This window comes from Lissotriton vulgaris, chromosome 7 (genome assembly GCF_964263255.1).
Source record: "Lissotriton vulgaris chromosome 7, aLisVul1.2, whole genome shotgun sequence".
Taxonomy (NCBI): Eukaryota; Metazoa; Chordata; class Amphibia; order Caudata; family Salamandridae; genus Lissotriton; species Lissotriton vulgaris.
In genome coordinates this window covers 1,243,262,269-1,243,282,655 of record NC_141695.1, presented here as the reverse complement: position 1 = coordinate 1,243,282,655, position 20,387 = coordinate 1,243,262,269, and the positions used below count along the sequence as shown (strand labels likewise).

The 20,387-nt window shown below is 44.9% G+C and overlaps 1 protein-coding gene across 1 annotated transcript in view; it reads right to left on the bottom strand.

Moving 5' to 3' along the window:
- The window catches only part of SIMC1 (SUMO interacting motifs containing 1), a 372,068-nt gene that overhangs the window by 296,158 nt on the left and 55,523 nt on the right, over positions 1-20,387 (bottom strand). Inside the window, exon 2 of the mRNA XM_086931744.1 lies at positions 16,589-17,893. Coding sequence (XP_086787870.1) covers positions 16,589-17,893 — 1,305 coding nt within the window. The remainder of the gene's footprint in view (positions 1-16,588; positions 17,894-20,387) is intronic.

Here is a 20,387-nt window from a genome sequence, read left to right as displayed (position 1 = left end):
TCTGCCTAGGCAACATCGGATGAGTTTGCCCACACTGGTGTCTAAAGATCCTGCCAAGTGATGGTCGATAATGGAGATGCCCCAAGTGCTGAGACACCTACACAGACACAGAGCCTCCTGGCACAAATCCAAGAGCCCACACCACCTTTTTGTTGAGGTACCATATAGCAGGTGTGTTGTCTGTGAGAACCTGTACCTGTGTCCCCTTGTGGGACAGGAGGCACACCTCAAATTTCAAGCAAACTGCAGCAGGTTGATGTGGAAGTGAGTGTATGTCAGAGACCTATGATCTTCACTTCTCGCATTGAACATCCCCAACCCAGCAACGATGCACCAGTCACATCGGGTATCACTGAGTTGGGTAGGGAGAGGGGTCTACTGTCAGTCCAATTGCCACTGAGCAGCCATCAGTGCAAGTCTTCTGCAGTCTCCTCAGACACCTGGATGGAATCAGACAGGTTCCCTTGGTCCTGGGCCCAACTGGGACTTCAGACTTCACTGCAGAGTCGGCAAGTGCCACCTGGTAGGGTACAAAAGCAGGATTCAGGTGACCAAGAGACCAAGAAGTCTCAGTGCCAATATGATTGAGATCCAGGCCAAGGGCCATAACATTGTGATCAAAGCCTAAATGTCCTGGATTCACTGAAGCAGAGGAAAGGCTTGGAAAAGCCCTAAGAATGCCAACAGATAGTCTATATCATCTGGATGTGGTTTACAACTAGTTGATGAGCCGACCTTCAGTTTAGTCATGAAGGTAGGGGAAAGCCTGGTATTCCCAAAACCCGCAATTGGGCTGCAACCCCCACCGTCACCTTTTTGAACACCCGAGATGCAATGGCAAGGCCAAAGAGGAGTATTAAGAACCGAAAGTGCTCCTGCCCACCAGGAACCGCAGATAACGTTGGTGGGACTGCTGTACATGGATGTGAAAACAAGCATCCTGCAACGTCAACGCCACAATTAGTGTCCTAGATCCAGGGCAGACAGGACTTGGGCCAGGGTAAGCATCTTGAACTTTTCCTTCCAGGGAAAAAAAGTTCAGAGGGAGAAGACCAAGGATGGGACAAAGGCCTTCTTCCTCCTTCGGCACCAGGAAATGATAAAGAGTAACAGCCAGTCCAAATCCCTGATGCAGACAATCGCTCTATGGCTCTCTTGGCCAAGACAGCCTGCTCTCTTCAGAGTATGAGCAGGTGGTCTGCGAGAAGATTATGTGGCTGGATAGCATGTCTGAGCAGTGAGACAGGTTGAGAAGGGAATAATCAAGTTCCACAACTTTTAGCACTCATTGGTTAGATGTGATGATCCTCCACCCAGAAAGGTGAAAGGTGATACAGCCTCCCACTGGGCGGTCATGCGCTGCTGAGGCGGAACCAAAGTCCTATGTCGGCAATTCCAGTCTGAAGCAGAGTGACAATTCTTTTATAGAGATAATTGAAGGAAAGAGGAACTAAACATGCACATCTTGGGTTTACTGCCTACGAGAAAGGCAGGAGGGTGGCTTATGAATTTAATAACAAAACATGGCCATCTTTTCATTAATTTTCTTTCAGGAGAACTTCAATAATATCCATAAACACAAAACAGAATAGTGAGCTTAGTTAACCCTTCCTATACATGGTGAGATATTTGCAAGGAACTAAGCAAGCAAAATATTAATATGGCAATAATACCACAGATGCATAGATTCCCGAACAGCTGAAGAACTTGAGACAGTTTTGAAGTCAAAATTATTGTGGCAGTGGTTTAATATGTTCCCTTTTTTTAGGGCTGAGAATGCTACAATGGGAGCTTGTATTAGTGGAGTATATATATATATATATATAACCAGTCTCGTCCATACCATCCAGAAACAAGAAGGCAGACCCAAAGATAGTGCAGATGCCGGGTTTATTTAAAGAACGCCCGAACCACCGCCATAACGCGTTTCAGCCTCCTCTGCGGCCTGGATCACATGACACGTTTCAGAGGTTATTTTTTCAATTTTAAAGTGACAGTGCAAATGGCACGTGGGAAAAGCTGAATAAACATAGAAGTTACACTATGAACATGTTCAGTGAACCCATGAATATACAGCCTGTATTTGGTAGTGCAAGAGTGCAAAATCCGCAATAAATATTCATGTCATAAATATCTAAAAATGTACAAAACATTCAAAATATTGAATTCAATTATTAAAAATATTAAAAACATTCTAAATTTAGCATATCGGCCTGACAACCTACACAATTCAATAGGTGAGCGGTATTGATAAATATTGACAGTATAAGCAAACAATGTGTCTCAATGTAAAATGGCTATAAAAATCATACAACAATAAATACATTGCGCTTATTGACTAATGGACAACATGTATCCTACTAGAAGATCTGTCATGAAACCTCACAAGTGCCACAATAGAGACATGGTCAAGCTGCCTGCAGTACTACCAAAATTATATGCTGTATGTTGGTTGAGACCATTGTGTCTAATGGGTTCAAAGGAAAGAATTTTGCCCAAGTGGGCCAGTAATCATGTGTAAACTAAAAAAAATTTTTTAAAGTGCAAGTGCATAATAAAAATTGCGCTCTAACTATTTTCTGATTTACAGCCGTAAATCAAAAACGTAAAGTCATAAAAAGAACATAATCATTTCATTTCAATACAAAAGGGGTGCGGCTGATGCTAGCTAAAAGATACCGGATATGCGAACAGTTACATTTTAAAGACCGGTATAGAAATCTTCACTGATATTAAGACCATAGGGTGTTTTGCTATTAAGCTCTAAAATGTATTTGGTTTCCAATTACCTGAGGAGGTACTCACGATTGCCACCCCTTCTAAGGGGAAAGACAGTATCCACAGCAAAATATTTCAGATGTTGTATATTGCTCTTGTGATATTCCTGGAAATGTTTTGCTAACGGATACGTGGCATCCTTGTCTGTGATTGCCCGCATGTGCTGGAATACCCGTTTGTGAACCTGCAGCTTAGTGCTCCCCACATAGCGCAGGCCACATGGGCACTCCAGCACATATACGGCAAACTCTGTTTTGCAGTTCAAAGCTTTGGTGATAGTAACAGGTTTAGGTTTGAATGGGGTGGTGTATGTTTTAGTGTTCACTCCCTGTGTATGTTTTAGTGTTCACTCCCTGTTTACAGGCCTCACAAATAGCACACTTGTAAAAGCCTGGCCTGCTGCTAAGCCAATTCTTGGTCTTTATCACCTCGGGGCTGCTCCTAACCAAATCATTACTCATAGAGCGCGCTTTCCTGCAGGAAATGCTTGGAGTTTTTGTTAAGCAACTACCTAATACTGGCTCATTCAATATCAGTGGCCAATTTTTGTTGACAATTCTACAGAGGGTTTTGTGTTGCCGATTGAATGTAAACACTAGTCTTGTTGGTTCTGCTATTGTTTCTTTATTGGAATAAGCCTCAGAAGTTTTTGGCAATAATGTCACGGAGTGCTGAAGTTTATTGGCCTTCTCCATTGCTGTCTGAACTACCACTTCCGAGTACCCCCTTGCCATGAACCTTTGCTTACTTGCCAGCTGAGCTTGTGTACACTCCAGATCCGTAATGCATATCCTTCTGATCCGCAACATCTCCCCGTAGGGGATGCTGTTGATCAGATGGCTTGGGTGATGGCTAGAGGAATGCAATGCAGCAGTGGCGTCACTAGGGTTGGTGTCACCCGGTGCAGGTAACTCATGGTGTCACCCCCTCACGACTTACCACAGTTGGCAAATAATGTGACCATACAGAATCCTTAGTAAAGTTTGTAAATTTAGGTCCATGATAAACCATTTGCAATGCTCCTCCATTGACACCAATATTGACATTTTTATGCTTTCAAATTTCACTCTGCTTTATAGGTATTTATGACAGAATTTACCAACCCAGCGTAGTTCATCTTTTTCTATTTTAAAGTCACAGAACGTAGTTAGTAGTGCACGATGAAATACAGAGCTGGAACTACTACTATAAGTCTACAGCAACTCTTCCCAATGGCCTTTTAACTTGATTTTACAAGGCTCAGTCCAAAAGGAGAGTGATTCAATACATCAATCCCAGTTCCTTTGGAGTATGGCGTCTATAGGACTGACTAGCGTTCGTTAACTGTGCCATTGCCATAGGATCACCCAAGAAAATTTGTGTGGAAATATCCTAGTGTACATTAATTCTTTATAATTTGATGAAGAGGTCAAATTAAAAAAACCTGAGACCTTAAGAAAAACACTTGTGCGATATATTCAATACCATTCTTGTGCCTTATTGTTAGCGTCACCTTTCACAACTCAATCACTTACACGATTTTATTGGAGACAGGTCTTTTTTTGTGTTTACACAATTATTATGGCTCCTCTACAGAACAGTGGACTGAATTTTTAAGAATACATCAGTGCCTGAGAGTTCTTAAAAACTTAGGTCCTCTCCCTTATTGGCTAGAAGACAGAAACTTTTTGAGAATAACTTGTTCGAGAACCCAAAGCCACCCACAAGCATCCATTAGTGAGATAGTAATTGCCAACTGGTTCAAGTCCTTTACAATGTATGGCCTTAGACCCATCTTTCTCCACCCTGTAGGCTGAAGATTAAGGGCTCTGGAGAATAATACCAGCCGCAGACGCATTTTCCACTCCTAAACAATGAACTCTCTAACTGGCAAAAGCCAGATATCCGATCTGTTCTGGTATGCAATAATAATATGCCTTAATCATCATAGCGGTGTGCATATTCTGTTAGAGGGACATTTGTGACCCATTATGGAAATGTGAGTAAGCAAATTGTGAGACGGAAGCTACACCCATCCGTTTTTCCAGTGGCGCACCTTAATTGCTTCATGTGAAGATCACATCTACCAAACAGCCAAAAGGTGCACTCTTTTGCTTTGCACATTGTGAAAAGAAATTGCCAGCTCGCATGGGTGCCCTTCAAGCAAAAAAAAAAAAAAATGCTCACCGTAACAGATCCCTCCTGGCACAAAGACTGGGAAAGAGCAAAGGTATATTTTCAACAGACTAGGACATCCTTAGCTCCTAAAGACCTCAGACTTTCAACTCCTATCCTCTGTGAGGGAGCCCTAACTCGCTGGGATGAGGCACTTTATCACCTTGCCTAGCTCATGTTTAGATTGTACGCTTTTAATACATTTATGACCTGTGTGAGAAGGTGGCCTGATATGCAGTGCTCACTATTCTAGTGAACACTATGTATCAGTCCAGCAACCCTTATTGATGATTGGTTGTAAGTCAACCTTATAGACCAGCTATCCTAGTAGCGTTGATACGAGCAGTCTAAGGCTAAAGACTCGAGAGGGCGTGTTAAGCCAGCTGTTTACCACACATATACCCCTTGAGTACCAAGTGAAAGGACACCACACAAGTGTTATGAAAATAAACAAGATATTTATTATAAATCACAACAGCCCTGTACTCTTTATGAGGACAGGGTACTAAGCACAAAACAAAACTCTTACGAAAATACTTAAGTTAGCACAGTATATACAAATGCCCGAGGGGCACGGAAAACCATATACTTGAAAAGTGGAATGCGAAATTACTAGCAGGTAAGTACAGTACTAATAGCCTTTGGAATCGCTAGGACTTGACTATAGAATCGTTAGATTACTTCTAGGAGACCCAGGGGACTCGGGTGCAGAGTGTGCACTCTCACGCGTGATGCGGGACAAAGTCTATGGTAGCTAGGAATTGTAAAGTTAGTGTTCTCGGGCGAACCCGACCTGGTAGGAGGAAAACGAAAGTGGATTCTGACCCTTGGATAGTGAGGCTATGCTGGGGCACCGAAATGCCGAAGTTACCTAGCCAGGGGCTGCAGCTGCATAGGACTCAAAGGACGTCGGGAATCCTCGTAGACGGACCAGGAGCCTGGAAGAAAGAAGTTGCTGGCAGGCGACCAGTGAAGAAAGTTCGGTGGATCCAAGCCTGGATCGATGGAAGATGACACCTGAAAGCAGAGGGGACCAAGTTCGTGACTACTAGCCAGTAGTCAGTGGGCACCAGGAGGGCACCGGATGGTAGCCACCTCGACAAGGTGAGTGGGTGACGCTGTGCTCGGAGATCTCACGGACCAGGAGGCGTTGTCGGCGACCAGGATGGAGGAGCGAGCTGTCCCACGAAGATAGAAGCTGTCGGCGTCGCTGGACCCAGGATTGGGCAACAAAGCCTTGGCAAATTCAAGCCCACGCGGTGGACCTAAAATGGCGTCTGGAGTGGACCAGGAGGGTCCGGGGTGCCTCTCTTGAAGAAGGAAGCAAGGGCCAGTCTGGAGCAACCAGTCCAGCAGCAGTGATGTCGTCGGGCGTCGTTCAGAAGGCCACAAGCCAGCCGGCTAGTAGCCAAACAACGCGGTGCACAGCAAACAGCAGAAGGGCCCCACGCAGATCGTGGAGATGCAGGGAGGCTGATCTTGGATGCTGGAGCTGCGCAGGGCTGGGGCTTCTCGGACCCCAAAGCACTCACCAGTGAAAGACTCGGTGGGCTTGTTACAAAGAAGTCGTGCAGTCTTGGCGATCGTCGGTCCCTCGAGGTCTCGTCGCACTCACAGTTCTCAGCTTTGCTGTAGAGGTGAGTAGAGGTCAGAGGTGCCAGGGAAGCCGGGTCTCGCCGAGCTGGGTCGTCGGATTCGTGAAGAAGGACTTGCAGCAGACCGCAGTGTTCTTAGGATGGTGCCCGCTTGATGCAGGGTGACTACTCCTTAGCCACAAGGGAGAATCTTGAATAAGAAATCTTGAAGTCCTTTCGAAGAAAGTCGTGTCTTGATTCCAAAGATGATCTAATTTGAACAGGGGGCCCGCTCCCAGCTTTATACTAAAAAAAGGGGGCTGACCCGGTGACTAGGTCCTGCCTATGGGTGGGACTAGGAGGGGGGTGGTTACACCCCTCTGCCATGCCGGACTTTCCCCAGGCCAGGGGCTGGTGTGCCCCTGGAACTGGTTCTGACCGGCCTATGCGTAGTGAGCACCGGGGTGCCACTCAGCAGTCACCTTCCTGAAAAGCCCTGCCTACCCAGGATACACAAAACCATGTCTGGGACGGTGCTAGCACCGCCCCTGACAGGAAACCCTTTGTCCAGGCTCCCCTCGCTGAAAGGACTCCCAGCTGCAGGGGGTCAGACTCGTGTCTGTGGTGGCAGCATCCATTTTGTGGAGCTGAGGCTTCAGTTAACTTTAACCGGGGTTCACAGTTACATACATGTCGTGTCCCTCTAGAAGGGTGGAATGCTAACCCCGTCGCCAGAATTGGCGAGGGGTTAGTATTCCAATTCGTATGACACCTTACTCGACATGTTTTGATAAAGCAATACCAAAGATAGCATTTAACCGCGAGGATTATAATGCACTTAAGAGTATATGGTATGCGATATCATGGAACAGCTATTAGGACTTGGTTCCGCAAGCTGCAGACAGGCTCAGCTCATGCCAGAGCACCATCTCACACGATTCCAAGCACTCTGCCTTCAGGATTGTCAAGGCCTGCCATAGGAGTGACTGATAGGAATCTGTGTGTCCATTTTAGGGTTAGGTATAGGTATACTACACCTACAGCAAAGGGTGATTACACGACTTTGCCCCAGCTGTCATTTAGCCAGTTGTGTCAAATTTAGGAGGCCAGCCAGGGGTGGCATAATACATGCTGCAGCCCCTGGCAGCCCTGGGTACACCTATGCCCTGAGTTACAGGGTCTGATAAGGTGGCCCAGTACCAATTGGTAATGTACCTAGGGTACATGGAATCCATTTTAAAGAGAGAGCAGCAGGCCTGGGGTCCTGATTGGCAGGATCCCAGGTCGACTATGTCAAAAACCAGCTAAAACACAGGGCAAAAAGTTGGGGGCAACCATAGTCAGGAGGTACCTTCCTACAACCTGTTCATGTATAGCTGGTCAGTTTTGTACTGGATTTTTTGCATTTTATCGTGCTCTTATGTTCCCCTATTCATGTGGTAATAGTAAAGTATGTTTGACCAAAAAAAAAGCAAGAAACTGACTTTCCGCAATGGGACCAGAGATGCTTCAGCAACTGTAATAGTCTCAATGTGGTACCTCATCACCTGCCCATGCCACCTGTAATACGTTGGCATGACAAGCAGGGCCATAAAGACTAGAATAGGGGAACATAAGAGCACGGTAAAATGCAAAAAATCCAGTACAAAACTGACCAGCCATTTCTTGGAAAGCGGCCATAAACCGGAGGACATTGCTTGGACAATAATGGAATTGGTCGACAATGAGGAACACCTCTTGGAAAAAGAGGTGGGTTTTCCGGATCAACTCCAATAAAACTGGCTTGAACGATGAGATCCCATGGGGACAACTATAGAATTCTTCAGAGGGGGTGGTGTGCACACCGTGTTCATCAATCTAATCAATGTTTATAACTGAACGCGTTGCGTGCGAAACCGGGCCGTGCAAATCGCCCAGTGCACAAAAAGTTGAATCAATAAAGTGGGGAGCGTTCAACCACGCCCCGCTCCCGGTCGCACTGCTAGTAGGGTCATCAGATCCTATACCTGTATCATGAATATGTATCCAAAGTTAATCCTGTTTTTTAATTAATGTCATCCATGTTTATTCCTGTTTAACCAATTGTCTGTTATAATCCACCTGTACCAATAAGTGCATTTTGTTTTGTTTCACGTTCTCCCGCGTGCACGTAAGGCCTCTTCGAGAAAATGATCACTCCATGCCCCAAAGAATTCAAAGCAGCCATTCTTTAATAGAACCCAATGCATTTCGGGCAGATCTTTCGCCCTTCGTCAGGGGTTAGCTGTTAAAATAACAATTACAAAAGAACCATTACTTCAATGTTCTCTCATGTACAATGTACTAAATATACACGTCAATAAGTTTTATGAGACACTTTTCAAAAATTAATACAAGCCCGCTTAATTTTATCACCATCCTCTACCGCTGAGTAAACAAAACTCGTCAAAATCATCTGTACGAATCATTTTTACATGCAAAATATACCCATTCCTAGCCCTCCCGATCCGTTGAAAACAACATTACAAGAGATTAAGTCACTTCATCCCGTTTCAACTCTTATAACGATCCCGTTACCATCCTCCCGCATTTCCATGAATTAATCAAACATGATATTATTACATATTCCCAATGGTTACGAAACCCGCTACCTGCTCTTCTCCCAAGATTCCATTCCGCACGTTGTGCGACTAGTGTTACTTCCCTTTGCTTCTAACGGACCTTCTAATTTTAAACCTATCTACACCTCCCCCTTCCGTACATTAATCAGTCACATGACGCATTGTGTTAAAATAAACTACCTTAACCATAATCCTCTGCGCTCAATTAACATGTCGTGTTAAAGGAATTTAGAAAAAGCGGTTCGTATGTGTCCACATTATAACTATCATCGTATAAAAAGCATTTGTACAAAGATTATATCATGATTTAGACCAACTTCTACATTATTTTCCTCATCATAAAAAAGAATTTGCTGTTCGAACAGTGGTGGATTTCACGATGTTAACACAGTCCTTCGTTTATGCTTTTTTTCATCTTCTCTGACGGGTGCAAAACCAACATTAGGCGAACAATATTCAAATACTTCAGAGGTGTGTGTGTGTGTGTGTGTGTGTGTGTGTGTGTGTAAGTGTGTAAGTGTGTAAGTGTGTGTGTGTGTGTGTGTGTAGATCATTTTGCCCGCATATTTGTGTGGTTGATGATATCCCTTTGACAATAGTTTGCCGAACGAGTGACATTATCATGAAGAAAAGTGCATTTAGCTCTTCTCTCTCCTTATGAAGCGTAACACGAACGCTTAAATCAAGAGGGGTCACGCAATAATTGTGTGACCCTTGACATAATACAGACGTTGAGAACTATGTGGAAATAACATTGTATATATCTCTTGTATTTTTTTCTCCCATCTTCCTTTACAGAGACCACAATAGGTCAGTATGTTTTCACGCTTCACCTAGGGCCTACTCATGCCTGGAAGCTCAACCAGGTAGCCGATTTTTGCTACCTGTTTGTAGGACTTTAGGCATATTACTTTAGAACTGAGTATTATTTTGTAGGGACCACTAGAGGTCCTGATGAATAAGCAGTAGGGGACTGCTTATGAAACATGTTGACCAGGAAGCTAGCTAATAGCTCTACCACAAAACCCCCCTTTTTAACGTTCCCAGCCAGAGAAGTTAATAAAATATATTTTTAGGTTTTGCCTCGCCAAAAAGATGCGCTCGGCGCATCTTTTTTGCGCAGGCAAAAACCTAATGAGTACTTTGTGTGGGTTTGGGTCGGCCCTCGTCATTCATTGGCTGGCTCCATAAATGGAGCCTAGCCATTGGACGAGGGGCCTGTCCGTCAATGCCGGACCAGACACGGGGGCGTTCCCGAGATTCTTTGGCTTTTGCCAACGTCACGCGACATCAGGCGAAAGCCAAAGAACGCCCCCGAATCTGTTCCGGCATTGCCGGCACCCGCCTTCCGTCGTCAGAATCTCTCCTCCCCCTTTCCCGCCCCCTCCCGCTTGTTTCCTAGTGCCCGCCTTCGTGCTCCGGCCTCTCGTCCCCCTTTCCCGCCCCCTCCCGCTTGTTTCTTGGTGCCCACCTTCCCGGCCGCCGAATCTGTTCCTTCGTGCTCCATCTCTCCTCCCCCTTTCCCGCCCCCTCCCGCTTGTTTCCTCATGGCCGCCTTCCTGCTCCAAGGCCGTCGTCGGCCGTCGTCAGCGTCTCTCCTCCCCCTTTCCCACCCCCTCCCGCTTGTTTCCTCATGGCCGCCTTCCTCCTTCTCCGCCCCCGGAGCCTGGACACAGACTCAGCGCGGCGGCTGCACTCCACCCGGACCCGGCTCCTGGCACCCTCACCCTACCGAAACGGTTCCAGCAGGTTTCTGGGGCCCAACACCCCCATCCAGCAGGTAAGAACGGCACCCCGGGAGGGAGGCGGGGAAGAGACTCGACCCCACTTGCTTAATCTTCCCGACGGCCCCCAGCGACTAGGGACCCTTATGGGTAAATTGTGGACGCTTTACAAACGTGGATTATTATTTGGTATGGGTCGACTAGAAATTTCTAAAATGGTAAAGCTAAATTAGGGGCCTTACTGTCTAGTCCAGAGTTTAGCATTCCCTCAAGACTCACGCAGAGGAGGCCCCGAGCATTTATATATAGAACACGAGGACATTGCGAGTCACGAGAGCTGTCTCCGGTAAATCTTCGGCTGAGAAGGTTTGGGAGCCGCAGACAGTGATAGCTACATCTTATTGTGGCAGCCTTATGACTATAGCACAGAAGTGGGGAAGTATTGATTCCCCCCCCCCCCCTCCTGCGATACATTTAAAAAAAAAAAAAAAAGAAACACTTGTTTCCCATTCATGTTTTGGGAGCGAGCCTAGCGCCCCTCATCCGTCATTTCTCACAGCCATGCGCCTTCTCAATACAGGCATTCGAGACGGAGGTCGCGTGGAAGAGTGTCCCTGTGTGAGAGGACTACCCCCCTCCGGCGTGGCCGGCTGATGGCAGCGCCCAGCGCGCTGCTCTATTGTTGTAGAATGTGCTTTATTAGCCCCCTACCAGGTTTGTGCAGCACTACTTAAACACCAGCACTACACATCTGCAATGGGCAGAGATGGATTAATTAAGTGTCCGTAGCCATAGCGTGTCCAGTACAGCTGCCCTTCTAATGATGTTATTTGCACTACAGCATTTCACGGGGAAAAAAACTACAAACTCAACAATTCAATGAATAAATAACATGCGTGGGTTGTTCATTTACATACTGAAGCTGCATTTAACAGTTCCCGTTTGTTTTTGCCGGTGTTCTAAATCTTAATGTGGCCCATGCTGGTAGGGGATAAGTTTAGGCGCTTCACCACACTGGTGGTTCAAGCAGAGGGCCTCTGTAAGAAAATCTCCACCCTGGCCGAAATCAGTCAAAGATAGGCCAGCCAGTGGGCCGTCCTGCTTGAGGTTGTAGGAGCCCTATGTGCTACTAGTTTTACTCACCGTGGTCTCCTTGCCTTTGTTTAAAATGTCAATAACAGCCTTTACAGTTACCTCATTTAATGATAAGAGTGTAATATTGGTATGGAATACATGTTCTATCAGGAGAGAACGTGTCGGTGGAGTGCCTGAGTGTTCTATCTGGTGAGGGATAGACAGAATACGTGTGTGGTGCTTGTGGTGTCCGTTCATGTCATCACGCATCTCAAGAGCACATCAGGGTTTAGCAGTCAGTGTCGGCCATCTTGGGGGAATAAGGAAAACAAAGTAGGTGCAAAAAGAGGTATTCCATTTCATCCAAGTGCTGGTAGAGGCTCCAAATACACCATCTATTTTCACTCACAAACTGTTTTTATTTTGTAGTATTATTTTTAAATATGTGAAGTTCATACCTAAAGGACCTCGGCAAGGTTTTGCCTTTTCAGGTCTCACCTACATACATCTTTACATGTTAGTACTCTAGTACCTACTAGCCACAATGCAATACAGAGTGGGCTGCGGTTCAGACACTTGGTTAGGATTGCATGGTTCTCTTGTCTATCTCGAATCCCTGATCCATATTCTACGCCTTTCTTCCCTTTTCTTATATCTGTCCGGCCCCAGGAGCAATTCTGCTTCACTGTGTTTTAAGATGGAGGACTTGCAACCTTCCACTGTTGAAGTGAGGGGACGAATATTTTTAGTTGGGTTTCAGCACTTCATGCGAGTGCATCACTTTCTCCCCCCCACATGCCCACTCACTACCACCTACTACTCTTCCAGTGCTTCCCGACACTACTGACAACCTGCTTCACTAATCTATCTATCTATCTTTTCAGTTTGTGCTTGAGCTTCAGTCTGGCCCAACTGAATGCGAAAAAAGGCTACTCGAATTAAAAGCAAAAAAAAACAAAAAGACAAGCAAGCACTTGCTCAATAGACAATCTTCTTCACAACAGACAAAGGGCGAGGGACGGGTGGGAAGAGTGTAGTGTAAGAGGAGGAGACCGTGTGGGAAGAGTACTAGGGGAGGGAATTGAAGGACGAGAGTGTGCATGAAGAGCAGTGCTTGAAGAGTGCCAGGGCATTCCCCGGTAAAGCCAACAATGAACACTGAAGCAGACCCTATGGGGCACTCTACTTCCGTCATTTGCCAGCTGAAAAACACGACCTTCTCGTATGTCACAGGCTAGTGATGCAACTCGATGTCACCACAAGTGACCACACATTCATTTCATTATTGGTACTTCTGTGAAGCGCTCTGACACCTTCGGGTAAAGTCCGCGCTATATAAAGTTGCATAAATAGATAAAAACACAGGGACTGAGACAGGCGGCTACGTGTGTTTACCATTGGTGTTCCAGGGCCTAAAGCATTATTTCATGCCAACTGAATAACTAATGTACTCAAACTTTTAAATGCCTCATGGCGTAATTGCTTGTGGTCCTGCGTAAAGGTGCTACGTTTGTGGTAAATCCATGAATATTTGGGACTTGCATTTTTTAGGTTTTGCCTGGAGGGGGCTCGCAGTGTGTGTGGGGGGCTCTGTGTGGGTGTGTGGGGGGCTCTGTGTGGGTGTGTGGAGGGCTGTGTGAGGGGCTCTGTGTGGAGGGCTCTGTGTGGGTGTGTGGGGGGCTCTGTGTGGGTGTGTGGGGGGCTCTGTGTGGGTGTGTGGGGGGCTGTGTGGGGGGCTCTGTGTGGGTGTGTGGAGGGCTCTGTGTGGGTGTGTGGAGGGCTCTGTGTGGGTGTGTGGAGGGCTCTGTGTGGGTGTGTGGAGGGCTCTGTGTGGGGGTGTGTGGGGGGCTTTGTGTGGCTTTGTGTGGCTGTGTGTGGGGGGGCTTTGTGTGGCTGTGTGTGGGGGGGCTTTGTGTGGCTGTGTGTGGGGGGGCTTTGTGTGGCTGTGTGTGGGGGGCTTTGTGTGGCTGTGTGTGTGGGGGGCTCTGTGTGGCTGTGTGTTTGGGGGGGGCTCTCTGTGGGTGTTTGTGTGTGTCATTTGCGAGAGATAAAGCTAGTGGCATTGTAAATGACAATGCCATTTATTTATGTTAAAAAAACCATAAATAAAAATAATGTCAAGAGCAATGCCAATAGCTCTAACTTTAACAAAGGCAAAACCATTGCATTGTAAATGCTTGTTTTCTACTAGCCAGGGAATTTTTAATTTTTATCTTGCACTCACATACTTAGGTCCTTACATTTCACTGATATCACTTACACTGCACTAACACATAGCCTTTTGTCACAATGAATTTAGTGCTCCCACGTAGTTCGTAGGTCGTAGCACGCCCCGCACCGTAGAGGGACGGGAACACCCCCATGATGAAGCACGACACTAAGGGATTCTTAGTGTGCGAGGGGTATTTTAAAAGCACATAGTGCCCTCGTCTTGTCATTCTAAGAGAGAGCCTAATTCCACACCTATATATTAGATATTCACTAAAAAATAAAAATTAGTCACCATTACACATTGATAGAATCCTTTTGTTTATGTAGATCAGTTAGGAGGGTGATTCTATCATTACCTCTACACTTCCTCTATTGTGGTTTTGAAAACTCATTCTGGCAGCGCCAGACTAAAAACCAAACCATTGGAGGGAAAAAAAATTCAAGTCAGCCTTTTACTGTTGGAGCCGCAGCACCCCCCTCCACCCTTTCCGGTTAGAAAAAGTCAATAGTTTTTTTCATGGTTGGGTCGCGACTGCCTATCCTGCAACCCGACAGACATATGTAAGCGTGGTAGAATGGCCTGTCCAGCCCTTTATCTTGGTTAGCCCCTCATACGGCACAGTCCATTGAGCGAGACCAAATCACTTAGAAACCAGGATTCTCTCAAACAGTAAAAGGAAACAGTAAGACTAGTTATGCAAGAGGGAAGAAGTCAGTATGGAATTAAGGTTGAACAGAACACATGTTAGAAGCCGATCTTCCTCTTGCTTCCTAAGTAATCCCGAGAAGAGTCATGAAGGCTTTGAGGTGCTGTGTACCTGTTCTTGTGGTCCATTTGAGAGCCAATAATAGTGCCCTGAATTTAGGACACAAAAGTTGCTCTTCCAAGCACTCAGAAAGTCAATATTAGAATGGAGAAGAATCCTCCTGTAGTGGTAGTTTCATTCAACAGCGTCCAAAATTCCTATTCACAAAGAGATGCACAGCCAACACGTGTTTCGTCTAGCCAGTACAAGGCATTAGACTTCCTCAGGGCTGCAACCCAAATAACAATATATAAGAATATGTCTTAATATACAGAATGTATCTGCAGTATTCTATAGTACCTTAAAGTCATAACAAATGTTAAGAAAAAGAGATACACCCTTCAGCCAACCATTGTACTCAAGAGGAATTATGAAAGAATAAGAAAGAAGTAGGCCGAACCAAGTTCCCACCACAATGTCACCAAAGTAAGTGTCACATGGTTAATCCATGATATGTGGATTAACCATGTGACACTTACTAAAACCTCCTTCATGTTGTAGGTTGCTGGTTGCACTGTGTTGTCAAGCGCTTGAGTAACACTCGCCCCACTTGGCGAATCATTAAATACATCTTCCGCCGCTGCCTCCCTGCTCCGAATCGTATCGGCGGACATGGTGCTACTTAGATACCTTCTCTGCGCCCTGGGCGGGTGTTTCGGAGTCAGTACCTACACCATGCCCTGCCCTGCCCTGCTGCACACTCCCTCACCGGTCGATAGGCTAGCCCTTACCTCCGTTTGCTCGACAACACTGCCGGCGTCCTCCGACACTCGCTGCGCATTGCACCGCTGAAGGTTTGGGCTGTTCCGCTGATATATATAAGTTCTCTTCATATTAAATAAATGTCAAAGAGTCATCAATGTTGAGGCCTCTTGAGCATAGACTGTGCCTAAAAATCTTTTGCTTATTAAGCATTTCTCCTAGACTTCTTCCCATCCTTAGTAGAGACAATTGCCCCAGCGAGGTGAAGCCCTATAGAAAACGCTTTCCTTTAGTAGGCTCTAATCCCGATAACATGTCTTTCCAACCTGGAGAGGCTGTTTGAGAAAAAATATAACCCTTACATCAGCGAAAAATCTTCAGAAAAATCTTCAGAATTAGATCGTAAAAATGCTGACTGAAAGGAAAACTATTACACAGAAATTAATGACAAAAAACAGTGCTCTGGGATCGGCAGTCTACAAGCACGAAAATGGGGCTCACTATGATGCATGCTGGTATAGTCAAACTGACAGTTTTATCTTTTAACGTTTTATGTTTTGAAACCCTTTTTGATTTCTGGAAGTCACAAATGCTCTTTTTTTTATAGACAATAAATACAAAGAAAATAAATTTCAGCCTTTACACATGTAGTGTGTTTGTGTATACCAGGTGAGATTGGTCATGCATGAAAAACTGTTACCAGATAGTGCACGTGTGTAGATATTCTAATGTTTACAAATAATTAAAAAAACATGATATAGAAATAGTTTAGTTACAAGCATACAACGTAGGACCATAACAACTAAAACACCAGGTTTAAAGTGAAGGTTCAGGGTGTTAAATTTGCTAAAAATTACAGTTTAATCAATACTTTTGAGAGTCATACAAATTCTTGCATTCAATAACCAGAGACATGCCACGTCACATCAAACTTAAAATAAAGGATCCCAACCTTAGGAACGTACCTTTAAAGTCTCCTTATCTAGCTTAATTCCCTGGAAGAAAAGGTGGCGTATGGGGAGCTTTCGGAAATATTTGAGTTTGTTCAGCCAAGCCCTGCTGGCTATGACAGGTGTGCAACTGGTTAAGGGGGCAACACTGGTGTCTCTGTTGTGTTCTACACCTTGCCCAAGGGTTCTTTGGAAATCTGGCGGCTCCACTTGCACAGGCCTCATAAGGGAAGAGTTTACCTCAGAAAGTTCCTGAAGAGTAAAATTGAGGAGGGGCATTGACGACTCTCTAACCGAAGGGTTCGTAGTGTTGTGTCTACTATTGGAGTCCTCTATGCTGCAGACAAGGGGACTGTTTTCTAGCGAGGGTTTTTGAGCATTGGAGGGTACAGGAAGGTTTTCCAAGGAATTTTCGCTATAACAAGACTCCCTGCTGGAGAGTACAGGAATGGATTGGAGGGAAGATTTTCTTTCACAGGAGGACTCCCTGCTAGAGAGGACGGGAAGGTTTTCTAGGGACGATTTGCTATTACAGGAAGTTTCCCTGCTGGAGAGGATTGGAATGTTTTCCGAAACGAATTCGCTATCATAGGAGGACTCTTTGCTGGAGAGAATGGACACATTTTCTTCACAGGACTCCTTACTGGAGATACGGAGTGAGTTTTTGAGCGACGGTCTTGTGTCAGGCCAATCAGTGCTGGAGATAAAGGAAAAGTCTTCTAGAGAGTCTTTATCACATCTACTAAAAACAAATTGCGAATTGTTAAGAGAGGAAGTCCTGTTAGGCAAGCTTATATTTTCATTGCTACCCTTAAGGATTGCTGGAGAAGTTGTTAAGCTGCTTTTGGAGCAATTGTCTAGAAGATCATCTGAAAGAGACTCCTCTGATGTGTGACGACTCCTTATACTGGAAGAGCGGATGCTGGTGTGCATATCATGAGGGTTATTCAAAGAGCCCAGGTCACTGTTTACAGAAGTACCACTGTCACTCAGCAGATCTCTGCTTTTGTAGCTGTCATTTGAAGAGTCAGATTTAGAAGACGACTCTGATGAAGTGCCATCCTCGAACAAGTCCACCTCAGGAGACCTAGATGTAGGAGCTTCAACTCCAGGCTTAGAGGACCCCATGCTAGTGTTATCCTCTTTGATGAACAAGCAATCGCTCACAGACGAACAGGACTCACATTCAAAGTCCATATTAGTTTCAAATCTCTTCTGCATATCTTCTATCCCCTCGAGGCTGGTTAGATCAATCACTCCAACATCACTGTGCTTTATGCCACCAAAAATGAAGTCTTCTTCTGTTAAATCAATGCAGTCCTAGAAAAAGAAGCATGAACAATAAACACATATACATTGTAAGGTGAACTGCAAAGTAGCTGTCTATAGGTCCTTAGAAAGAGGGAAATATTTTTAATACCAAATAAGAAATGTGAACGGGCTTAGCTACATACTGAACATGCTCAGGATGAAGTTTGGGGGGGGGGGGGGGGGGGGGGGGGTAGTCGACGCATCATCGTCATCATACTAAACATGAATTGTGAATGGCAGTACCTACATAAAGAGCAAAATAATTGGGAGGCGGCGGAAATTAGCATAGAAGGGCTTACAAGATCCCCATGAGCTGAATTAATTGCAGAACAACTGGACTCATTCCTGCAACAATGCTTTGAAATCTATTCTTACTGGCAACTGTAACGTTTCAGATACAATGCTGGTCAGAAAACGGGTCATTAGGAAAGAGTATGGCCCAGAAGCACTTTGTAGCCCCTGAGAATTTGGGGTCATTTGCTGTGATGGGCGGCACAAGAGCCCCACAGGAGTAACACAAGAGCCCCACAGGATTATTCAGCTATAACTCTGAAAAGTGCATAATATCATAAGCTTAGCAAGATATGTTTTCTTTAAAATGTTGTATGCTAAGCATTGTGGTATATTTCATTTCACAAGAATTTTTAGTGTTATAGCTCAAAGGCATTTGTATTTTAATGCACTGTAAAATCCGGTATACTCTATAAGGCTGGGTCTATACTGTGGGTTTCCTTTACAGTGCAACGAAAAAACGACAGGGTTTCAGAGACTGGGCCTTCGGTTTGTGACTGAAATGGTGCTCAAGCGACACGTCAGCTGTAAACCTCCCCTCCCCAATGTAAACCAAACAAACCGTGTTTAAGAACTTGGTCTCCGTGGAAGAACACATTGAAAAATTCCACAACCACATATTTCACTGAAAGGTTAAATCAAAATGACAATGACCCGCAGCAAATACTGAAACTACTCTGGCTGCCAAAATTGTAGCCCTACAGTGGAACAAAAAGGGACGTTGTGCATATTGTTGGTTTCCTCGCCTGGATTCAGACTGAACGGATCACTAAAGTTTACTAACCCATGGAAGCTTAATATCGTTTATTTGAAACGTAGATAATTTTTCTTTTTGATGCATACATAACTCAGTCTCAAAAGAAGGTTTTCTTGGAGTAAGAGATAATGTTTCAAAAGAAACATTCAAAGGTTATTTACTACAATATTAAACCTGCAGTCAGAATTCAGGACAAAAAACTGCATTTCACTTTATGGGGATGCACTCATTCCATAATCCTTCGGACAAACTTTCAGAAAATTATACAAGCAAAGAGACTGATTAATAAACCATCTTATTTTAAACTGACAAAGTCAACCATTGAACTAAAGTTTGATTGGCAAGAAAATATTGTGCCTTTTTTGACGACTTTGTTTAATTATTACTGAATTATTCAATAACGTTGGAAATCATTTTGCACACTTCACTAGTGATAATTTAGGCATATAGTGGAGGTACTAGGTCATCGGTTATCCCAGAGATTACTGTAGGGTAGCACATTTGTCACCTTTTACTGTTTGCGTGCAATGCTTACAATGGGCTGTGCTGAGAGGGCACTGGAGAGTTGGAAAGTCTTTGTACACCCAGGACCCTTGTCTTCAGGGAGGGTCATAGGCAACTACTTCTGTGAGCTTAACACAAAGCGCCCTTTCCCCATCACACCGAGCCCAAAGGCCACACGTGGGAACATGTTGCAATTCAAGTACAACAATCATGCATGATCAAACAAGGTACAATAGAACCTCATCACAGTAACATCACCTTCGCCTTTCAACTTGCATACCATGGCAGAGGCTCAACATGTATTAGTAAAGGTATGCTGCATTCATGTCTTTAGGTAAGTTCCCCGGTGTATCACACTACATACCTGTAAGTAGTTCAATGACAAGTACATGGTCATTCGGGGCAAGACGTTGGAGAGCTAAATCAATGTCATGACTCAAAATATGTGCCCAACCCCTAATGTGGACAGCCGAAAACCATGAGCAGCAGGGGTTTGGTCGCTGGCAGGAGATGGGCGCAGTTTAAGTTTTTTTTTTTTTTTGAGATGGTCACAGGGTTTTGTCCAATCTCTGCTGTGCACCAGGGCCGCCTTTAGTGATGGTGGTGCCGGGTGCAGGAATCTCTTTTGAACTCCCTCAATTAACTTCTCCACGAATTCCCTCCCCTTTCAAAATAGAGGCTCCCATCTCTCCATAATTCCTCTATTGCATGCATGTAATTGGTTTTATACTGCTACTCATACCAGTGTAGGGTGTCGGAGCACTTTACATTATACACACATTATCCAAGACAAACATTCATACTTATGTACATCAGTCTGTAGAAAATGTTACATAAGACAATGAGGTTTACACGGTGTATATACAATCAATTCATCCATACTATTAGTCAGTATATTTTAAGTGTTTGGTCTGGAGCAGCACGAACTCAGGACTTAAAATTTATTATAGT